The 10,957-nt window shown below is 41.9% G+C and overlaps 1 protein-coding gene across 1 annotated transcript; it reads left to right on the top strand.

Annotated features, from left to right (window-relative positions):
• Window positions 1-891: 891 nt before the first annotated feature.
• LOC144058697 (uncharacterized) lies at window positions 892-6,986 on the top strand. The gene is made up of 2 exons (XM_077577080.1): window positions 892-3,266; window positions 5,930-6,986. The coding sequence occupies exon 1, from the start codon at window positions 1,389-1,391 to the stop codon at window positions 2,397-2,399; it is 1,011 nt and encodes a 336-aa protein (XP_077433206.1). The 5' UTR covers window positions 892-1,388; the 3' UTR covers window positions 2,400-3,266; window positions 5,930-6,986.
• The last annotated feature ends 3,971 nt before the right edge of the window (window positions 6,987-10,957 follow it).

The following is a 10,957-nucleotide window of genomic DNA, read 5'->3' on the forward strand; positions in this document are numbered from 1 at the left end:
GCCCAACAACGTGTATGTGCGTGTGTGCATGCGTGGGTGCGTGCGTAGGAGTGTGTGTGTATTCATTAGTCGTGGGGTCATCAGGAGACCAGAGGAAGGACCAAAGAAAAGAAAGGAAAGTGAAATCCAGCACCGACCAGACACCACCCACCAGGCCACTAACCAGAGTCCTTCACCAACCCCAGAGACATCTAAACAACTTTATTTCAATCTTAATTACTCTATTTTCCATTATTTGATGCTTGTTGGATTTGGTCTACTAAATTTTGCCCATTTTATTTTTAAATCCCAGCTTCTGGATTGAAACCATGGAAGTGAAACCGACAACAGCGAGTTTGATGGTTAATTTTTGATTTTTCTCACAGCACTATGATCTATGAATCCCACGGATGTTACTCTTTGTAATGTCTCCCCTGCTGTGTTTTAAGAGCCCCACTACTCTGTAGAAGAGGTGGGGTTGATTAGCATTTTGAGAATAATTTTCGGTTTGCTTAAAGTAGCAGTATTGTCGTATTTTGCCTCTGCTTATAACACGTTTATTTTACCCATTGAGGAGGCAGAAAGTTTTGTGTGATTTGCAACCTGAAATAGATTAATGAGGTCGTCTTAACTCTATTTTTTGTGACCTCCTCACTACATGGCACTGTTATAAACGCGTATGGCCGCTAGCGGCCGTTGTTAACGCGTACAGTGCCACGTCGCATGGTTTGGCACTGTTATTGTTATTGAGGTTGAGTTAGAATGAAGGAGGAGTAGCAACCACAACCGCAGACAGTTATATAACGGGTTATATAAAGGCTTATATAAGTGAAGGAGGAGCATAAGTAGGGGAGGAGCAAGAAGGGTATAAATAAAGGAGCACACAGAGCTCCGGTGGAGATGGACAGACGCAAGGGGCAGAAGAGACACTTCGCCATACAGAAGAAACTGGCCGAAAAAGAGACCGAGGACAGCGAGGCGGAGGAAGAGAGTGAGTATGAGCGAAAGCAAATTCCTCATCGAGACGCCAGAGAAGGATCCGATCCGTCGAAAGAGGATCCTTACGGACGTCAGGAAACTTTTACTGTTGAAGTATCACAGCTCGCAAGGAAGACCAATTGATCCTGAGACTGGTGAGACTCGCATACACTCTTACCGAACTCTTTTGCGAGCCTGACGGGCGGGAAACAGGTGAAACTGAGGCAACCGGTGGGGTGGGCGGGCAGGCTGGTGCTGCCGCCGACGAGCTAGGCGCACCGATAGCAGAACAGGACTGGGTGAACTACATGCTGCACATAAAACAGCGTGCGGAGATAATATGAAATTCCGCAACAGCTTCTACGCGTATATAGAGAACGGCAAATTCCCTTAGAGTATCAGACGGGCTACCACCGCATAGCTAATCAAACATGGATTACTACATGACACCGAGGGACTGGTTCCAACTGATATACAACCACTGGGCCTTTCGTGTCACAGGGGCCAGATGCACGGTATCTAACATGATACCGCTGACCGAGCAGACGGCCATACAGGGAAACACAACCATCACCACGTTCAACAACACCATCTACGCGCTGTGCTACACAGACGACAACTACGAGATCGAGTGGGAGGAACCGGCACAAGCATCGTACAACCAATTCTGGTACAGGGAAGGCCTGACCAACGGGGCCAGATTTATGCTACCCACCTACAAACACGGCATATACCGCACGAGCACACACAGCCAGCACAACATATTCTTCGGGTGGGATCCCATGTGCAACGCCGGCACGATATTAGAACTGCGGCCGGGCAAAAAGGCAATCACCTACGAGTGGCTGAACACGCACATGATGCAGCAGTTCGACCCGACGCACACGCCGGGCAGAGCCAACACGGCCACGGTACACTCGCAGGAGATACACACGATGACCGACACCAACATAACGCCGCGCGATCACCTGAACAGGTGGATAAGCCAGATGGACCTAATGCCGACAAACACCGGCAGGCATTGGAACAAAAACGCAATAATAAGACCGGGGATCATGGAACAACAGTGGAGGTCGCCCATACCCAATTGGTTCATAAAGATGATACCGCTTTTCGACTCCGCCAACAACGTCATCAAAACAACCGCGCAGGTGCTCATCACTATGGAGCTATCAGTAGACACGGCTCAGGAACGGCTGGCTATCAACATGCCTTTGATGGAAAGCATCATAAATGCGCAACACGACAACAACCACCTGCCTCGGTGCACCTTCCACACCATAACGCATATACCCATCAACCGAGGGGTATTGGCGCAACCGCCGACAAAAGGAAACTTCATACCCGAGGTGCCGGCCGGGGACACGGACATCTACAGCACGCTGTCCAGAACGAGGCAGCAGCAGCAGCAGTCGGCCATCAAAAAATCACCGCCGGACTGATGACAGATGAAACAAATAACACCCAGGGCAGGATCTCTGAACACTGTCATCAGGACCAACCTGACGGACAATTGCATGCTTCTTATGTAGACTCCAACTGTCATTTAAACATAACCGTTGACGATACACACTCATGTATGAAAATACTCAAATGTTGTACTCTGATGTAATGCATGAAAGCTAAGAAAGGCCTCCTCATCCTCAAAACAAAGATCCACCTCCCAGCTACAGCCACTGGCCAATGGGAGCCTTGGCCACTGTTATCACAGTACGGCCGCATGCGGCCGTTGCAACAGTACAGTGGCCAAGGCCAAGGCTCCCATTGGCCACTGTACCTCACACTGAAGTGTCTCAAATTGCATCTGCTTACGCTTATTTACATTGAGTTGACCTGGCTAGGGCTCTGTTTTACATCACAATCGCCTGCCTTAAAGGCTTTTGTCTTTTATGGCTTTCTGTAGCGAGCTTGGCGGGAAATGCCTCCTGGGGTTTGTTGATAGCCCCGATCTGATACTCCTTATTGATGAGCCACATGGTCTGCATCTGTTCACTGTTCCTTTGTATCTTATCTTTGCTGTTTGTCAAAGGTCAAGCGGATCTTTGTCAAAAGGAGGGTAGTTGACTGGTCTGTCTGTGTATCGACAAAGGAGGGTATGCACACATGACAGTTCATGTTGAATTAAATGAATGTAGACGAATTAGCAGATCAAATAGTAGTGGTAGAAAAGGTAGTGTGGTACCGACCTACACTCCAACTAACTATAATTCCACAGTCTGGGTGTGAGAATGAATGAATTCACAGGAGGAGATCGGGCTGTGACAGGAAAAGTAAGTTCCAGGAAAGACAACACATATGGCGGAAAGAAGGTAAATATTTTCCATTTCAGAAACAATTGAAAAGTCTAATTTCTAGAGCCCATGGAATATGCCATTTAGATGTGGAAGAAACATTGAGATATTTACACCTGGGTGGCATCATTTCATGAGACAAATTGTTAAAAATGAACTGCAGGACTGCAGTGTTTACAAAAGGTATAAGAGTATGTATATATATATAAATCTCTCCCCAGGGTGTTTACGGTCAAGCCGGACGTGATAGCTCTGGGGTCAGATGTTGTTTTTTATATGGTTTACACTGACATAATAAAAACCAGCGTCAGGAATACAGACATTTGCTGGTGATAGTTAGATTATTTTATTTATGACTTGAAGCACATTCATGCTAAATCTACAACAGTAAATATCATGGTAGAACATTTGATTAATCATTATATACCATCATATGGGTTTCCTAGGAAAATTTGATCAGACAATGGAACCCATTTCAAAAACAAAACTTTATAAACTGTAGAAAAGGCATTGGGATTAAAACACATTTGGTTCAGTATATTATCCCTAATCCCAAAGACAGATTAAAGAAAAAAATAGAAATATTAACTATTTGACTGCCAGACGTTTTCAGAAAAGGGATGCCACCAGTGCCAGCCCATTTAAGCATTTTGACTGATCTTTCAAGGTCCACAGAAAATGTTGTGTTTGGACTATGGAAACACACATACTACCAAATGAAAGATTGAACTGTAAAACACTACCACCAACAATGAAAAAGTGTTTTTGATAGCAAAATATGTTTATTTACATTCAACAGTGTAACAATTTGACAAAACAATTTGGCAAACTATTTACAAATGTGTGCAACTGTGGTACTATTTACAATTGTGTGGATGTTTCAAATACAGTTTTTCTTTTTGTAACACTCCCCTGCGTGCAAGGGGACGCGTGCAAGTCTATAGCACTTTAACTCTTTGACTGCCAGACGTTTTTAGAAAAGGGATGCCGTCAGTGCCAGCCGATTTAAGCATTTTGACTGATCTTTCAAGGTCCACAGAAAATGTTGTGTTTGGACTATGGAAACACATAACACATAAACACATAATACCAAATGAAAGATTGAACTCTCATCTTCCATCAGAAAAAAAAGTTTGTTTCTACCTTATTCCGTTTTGCAGTAATCAACAATAAAAAATGGTTAGTTTCACCGAAATGCTCTGTTTTGAAACAAAAAATGGAGAAAACAAGCTTTTTGTGAAAAGATGTTATTTCATGCACTCTAGTGAATTGTACACTTCTTTTTGTCCATGAATGATGCCACAAACACCTAAATAGTGCTTTACTTCTGTAAAACACTACCAACAATAATGAAAAAGTGTTTTTAGATTGCAAAATATGTTTATTTCCATTCAACAGTGTAACAATTTGACAAAACAATTTCGCAAACTATTTACAAATGTGTGCAACTGTGGTACTATTTACAATTATGTGGATGTTTCAAATACAGTTTTTCTTTTTGTAACACTCCCCTGCGTGCAAGGAGACGGAGCAGGATTTGCACAACAGATTCGTTTCACTGCGATTGCCCCTTTCGTGTGCAGACGTTACACTTTCTTGACGGCCTTTTTTTCCGGGGAATAGCAAGTAGGAGACTGTACCCACTCCTCCGATGAATATGCATTGGACTCGGGGCACTCTTCGTCGTCCGATTGAGCGTCCGCCTGAGCAGAAGTGCTCGGTTGTGCTCCGCGTTTTCCGGTGTTAGCATCGCTAGCCGGTGAGGCTTTATGACGTGGTCATAGCCGCCGCGTCAACGCTTCCAACTTCGGCGTCAACGCTTCCAACTTCGGCGTCAACCTCGGAGCCACCATCATCATCATCGTCGTCATCACTGTGCGTTTTAGCATTGGTCGATGAGCTGCTTGCAACCGTCGCCATTGTTCGCTTCCTCAGCCATCTAGCTCCGCCTCACGTCTTCTACTGCCGCGTCAACGCTTCCAACCTCGGAGTCACCATCATCATCATCGATGATGATCATCATCGTCATCAATGTGCTCTTTAGCATTGGTCGATGCTTTTCGTCTTTGAAAAAAATCCTCAAGCGTGAGCTGCTTGCAACCGGTCGCCATTTTCGCTTCCCATCCCCAGCCATTGTCCCCTCTAGCTCCGCCTCACGTCTTCTACTGACGCCTACCCAATCTTGTCAAAAGAGAGTCATCGCTGCCATCTAGGGGCCAAAAATAGTCATTAGGCTAACTAGATCTGCTTGAAACTTTCACCACAGCTGGCCAAGGCTTTCCTCCACCCATTTCCAAAACAAAAAAAAATAAAATTGGAGAACATCTTTTAACGTCCTTGGCGGCCCTCCGTAGGTTTTTACTAAACGTCATTTAACGTCCTTGGCAGTAAAAGAGTTAAAGAATTGGCCTCATCAAATTCTGAATTGGCTACAAGATTTTCATTGTTGTATTAATGAATGTGCAAATGTCATTAAACTCAGCCAAAGGCTGGATTCTGTTTGAATGTCACAACAAACAGAACTTTTTCCGGATCCAACAGCGTATTCCAGGTCCTACAGAACTTAAACAATTAACATTTACTAACTCCCAACTAACAAAAACTACCAGATGCTCTTTCAAAAATAAAGAATGGTGAATATGTATGTTATAAGTGACTAAATGAAAATGTTCTACACACAGATGGTGAAGGAGAGGTTAAGCTGATGCAGTTTACTGCTCAAAAGGGAGAAGGACACATCATTCCACATCCCCCACATCTGGTCTACAAGGCCCGCCGGATCCGTCCCAGGCTCATCAATCTCATCACCTGACACCCGACCAGGGAAATGGAGATTGATGTCAAGTGCTTTTTTCAAGGCATCATTCCACAAATGAGTCACATTCTGGGAAGGTAATCCCGGTGACCAATCCTTGGATCTCTGGCAGTTGACCAGGGTTCTAAAAGAAGCTGACAATGCCCTTTTCATTAAAAAAAGCAAAAACAAAACAACACTGACAAACGCCCTTTTCATTCAACAAAGAACTTCATCACGAGATGGCTTCAAAGTGGGAGCGCATTCCCGTCAGCTGCTGCAACGCGACACTCTTTTCTTGAACATAAACACAACACATCATGTTAAACCCCATATATGATATGCTTATTTCACTGAATACTTTTTTAATGAATCAAATTGTTCTTTAATGCCATATGAATGCTACATTACCTCCTCTCCTGCTAAAGGGATGTTTCATTATTGCATGCTCCTGCTTCTTATTCTAATGATAATGTCTACTCTCCCCACACAACCATTGCTTAATGTTGCGCCAGCCATTTGCGACGATGAAGATCCCCGCTGGAATTTTTCTGTGAAATGTTTTTAATGTTTCTTTTTACTTTGAACTCTTTGGAGGGTCCAAGATAGAGACTGAAGTGCATCTTCTGTTTCAATTTATTTATAACTGTTTTGATTTAGTTATAACTATTTAGAATTGGACATAATTGCTTTGATTTACTTAGTATAGTGCTGTGTGAGGATTCAAATGATGGGAGAGGGGGTTCACATTCCTGATGGCATGTGGTGGGGGCGAGGCGAATGTGTTAATTAGATCCCTTTGTTTTTACTACCCCCGGCCCCACTAGGTCTGCCTCTCTCTGAAAAACAACTCAACTCTCTTATCTGACTATCTGGGAGGGATTTTGAAGGACAAAGGATATTAGTGACGACCAGAGGAAGGGGCGACACAGATGAAGAACGAGTTGGAGCCGTAAGGCTGCATCTTATTTGTCCACAAGCTTGTGATAATAAATCCTTGAGGAAATATCTGATTTCACAGATCTCATTGTATGTTTTGATAATCAACATCATGAACACGAGAAAACAAAGAATCCTTCTGACAACAAACCCAACACCTCTTTTGAAAAGAGCATTTGAAGAGGGCTATGTTTACCATAGTCAGAGTGAATTCCTGGCCCCAAACGCCTTTTTTCTGTCAAGACTGGCAGTATTTTCCAGTGATGAGCATGGAGGAAAGGGGGATGAGGGAAATGGCGCCGAATTGTTTCTCTCAGACTGGAGACAAGCAGGTGAAAGGCAGAGCCAATCTAATACTCTGTAGAAGTGATCTAACTCTAGGCGATCAACTCTGTGAAATAACACCTTCGCCACACACCATTTAACCTTATAAAGCCTGAACCATGAAATATATGCGAGAAAATTTAGATTCTTGATAAATAGAGTATTTATTGGTCCTTTTGAACAAACAATAAAAAAAAAAAAACTTTTGAAAATAGGATATTTATTGGTCCTTTTGAACAAACAAAAAACATTGTTTTTAACTCTTTGACTGCCAGACATTTTCAGAAACGGGATGTCGCCAGTGCCAGCCGATTTAAGCATTTTGACTGATCTTTCAAGGTCCACAGAAAATGTTGTGTTTGGACTATGGAAACACACATACTACCAAATGAAAGATTGAACTCTCCTCTTTCATCAAAAAAGTTTGTTGCTACCTTATTCCGTTCTTCAGTAATCAACAATAGAAAATGGTTAGTTTCACCGAAATGCTCTGTTTTGAAACAAAAAGCGGAGAAAAAGAGCTTTTTGTGAAACGATGTTATTTCATGCACTCTAGTGAATTTGACACCTTTTTTTCCCATGAATGATGCCACAAACACCTAAACAGTGCTTTACTTCTGTAAAACACTACCACCAACAATGAAAAAGTGTTTTTGATAGCAAAATATGTTTATTTACATTCAACAGTGTAACAATTTGACAAAACAATTTGGCAAACTATTTACAAATATGTGCAACTGTGGTACTATTTACAATTGTGTGGATGTTTCAAATACAGTTTTTCTTTTTGTAACACTCCCCTGCGTGCAAGGGGACGCAGCAGGATTTGCACAACAGATTAGTTTCACTGCGTGGCCCCTTCGCGTGCAGACGCTACACTTTCTTGCTGGCTTTTTTTCCCGGGGAATAGCAAGTATATACTGCAGTGTGTGTTTGGCCATGTTGCCATCAAGTCTACTCTCAGGATCATGATACGGTGACGTTACGGTGGTGTTACGTCTGGCTTCCTCATGTCCTTCAGTTCCTATACCGGGTGGTAAGAGATGTTCTGATCCATCGTATCCGCTCCATTCATGGTGGCATCGTAGTCCATAACCAGCGTCTTCTCCGTGATCAGACTGTACCCACTCCTCCGATGAATATGCATTGGACTCGTCGTCCGATTGAGCGTTCGCCTGAGCAGAAGTGCTCGGTTGTGCTCCGCATTTTCCGGCGTTAGCATCGCTAGCCGGTGAGGCTTTATGACGTGATGATAGCCGCCGCGTCAACGCTTCCAACTTCGGCATCAACCTCGGAGTCACCATCATCATCATCGTCGTCATCAATGTGCTCTTTAGTACTGGTTGATGCTTCTCTTCTTTGAAAAAAACAATCAAGCGTGAGCTGCTTGCCACCATTTTCGCTTTCTCAGCCATTGTCCCCTCAACACTCTAGCTCTGCCTCACGTCTTCTACTACTGACGCCTACCCGATCTTGTCCAAAGAGAGTCATCGCTGCCATCTCGGGGCCAAAAATAGTCATTATACTAACTCGATCTGCTTGATACTTCCAGCACAGCTGGCCAAGGCTTTCCTCCACCCGTTTCCCCCCCCCAAAAAAAAACAACTTGGTGAACGTCTTTTAACGTCTTTGGCGCTCCTCCGTAGGATTTTACTAAACGTTATTTAACGTTTTTGGCAGTCAAAGAGTTATACTATATACTTTAAAATATAATTATAAAATATTTAAAAATATATAAGTGCTGCATCTAGTATGTGTGTATATATACAGTGCTCAGCGTAAATGAGTACACCCCCTTTGAAAAGTAACATTTTAAACAATATCTCAATGAACACGAAAACAATTTCCAAGATGTTGGCAAGACCATGTTTAATATACATCTGGTTAACTTATTACATGGAATTAAGGTTAATAATAAAAATTTGATTACACATTTTTCAGTTTTACTCAAATAGGGGTGATGCAAAAATGAGTACACCCCACAAAAACATCAATAAATTTAGTACTTTGTATGGGCTCCACAATTTTTAATCACAACACTAAGTCTTCTAGGCATTGAATGAACAAGCTATAGCAACATTTTGTTGCAACAATCTTTTTCCATTCAAGAATGGCCTCTTTTAGAGACTGGATGCTGGATGGAGAGTGATGCTCAACTTTTCTCTTTAGAATTCCCCATAGGTGTTCAAATCAGGAGACATACTTGGCCACTGAATCACTTTCACCTGGTTTAGTGGCCTTAGATGTGTGCTTAGGATCATTGTCAAATTGGAAAAGTGCACGACCACCAAGAGCATGGAGTGATGGCAGCATCCTTTCTTTCAAAATTTAGCAATACAGCTGTAAATTCATGATGCTATCAATGAAATGCAGCTCTCGGACACCAGCAGTACTCATGCTGTCAGCATGGGCCCTGGCAAATTCTAGGCACACTTTTTTTGTGCCTGGGCTTTAGGAGAGGCTTCCTCCGTGGACGGCACCAATGCATGCCATTCCTCTGCAGTGTATGCCGTATTGTGTCACAGGAGATAGTCACCCAGTTTGGCCTTTTATTTCCTTAGATAACTACAGTGAACTTAGATGTCGATTTTCTTCCACCCTTCTCATCAGAAGACTGTCGAGTTGTTAACATCCCTGGACGACCTTGACGTCTCTGTGAGATGGTTGCAGTTCCATCTTTTTAAAATGTTTGTACCACTTTCGCTAAAGTATTCTGACTGATGAGTAAAGCTTTGCTGATCTTCTTGTAGCCATCACCTTTGTTGTGCAAATAAATTATTTTCTTTCTCAGGTCCTGTGACATTTCTCTTCCGTGTGGTGCCATTGGTAACACCATGAAATGGGAAAGTGTTTTCTTTAAGTAACACCCACTTATGGTCAACAGTCTGCTTGACACCTGTGTAATGAATAATTAGACTCAGCTGTAGAAGTTTGTAGTCTAAAATTTGGGTTTTGCTCCAGAGACTTTCAGTGGGGTGTACTCATTTTTGCATCACCCTAATTTGAATAAAACTGAAAATTATGTTCTCTAATGTACATTATTAACCTTACTTTCATGTTATAAGTTAAACAGATGTTATAAAAAATTAGTTTTGTCAATATTTTGAAAATTGTTTTTGATTTCATTGACATATTATTTAAAGTGTTATTTTTCGTAGGGGTGTACTCATTTATGCTGAGCACTATATATATATATATATATATATATATATATATATATATATATATATATATATATATATATATATATATATATACATATATATGTGTGTGTGTGTGTGTGTGTGTGTGTGTGTGTATAGGATTAAAAAAATAATATATTTGCTTTGGATAACAACATTATTGTGCAAATCTCAAATCAAAATTAAGTCAGCACTCTCTGGTGCAAAATAATGCATACAAAATTATTGCTGATATTTGAAATGAAAACAGTTAAACTGGCTTAGAGGAAGCATTCACTGGAAGATCATATGAGCATGTACAAGTGGCCATTGTAAACAGCACAAGTCTAGGTTTTATATAACACAGAGACTGAATAATGTAGTTGCAAAAAGTGATGGGAGGGGTGTCGCATGACTTCAATAGTTAACTCACGATTAATCGCAAATTTTATGTCTGTTCTAAATATACAATAAAATGTACAATAAAATAT

This window comes from Vanacampus margaritifer, chromosome 10 (genome assembly GCF_051991255.1).
Source record: "Vanacampus margaritifer isolate UIUO_Vmar chromosome 10, RoL_Vmar_1.0, whole genome shotgun sequence".
In the NCBI taxonomy this organism is placed as follows: Eukaryota; Metazoa; Chordata; class Actinopteri; order Syngnathiformes; family Syngnathidae; genus Vanacampus; species Vanacampus margaritifer.

Coding starts and splice junctions, on each gene's coding strand:
- LOC144058697 (XM_077577080.1), top strand. CDS start 1,389: ATGGATTACTACATGACACCGAGGGACTGGTTCCAACTGATATACAAC.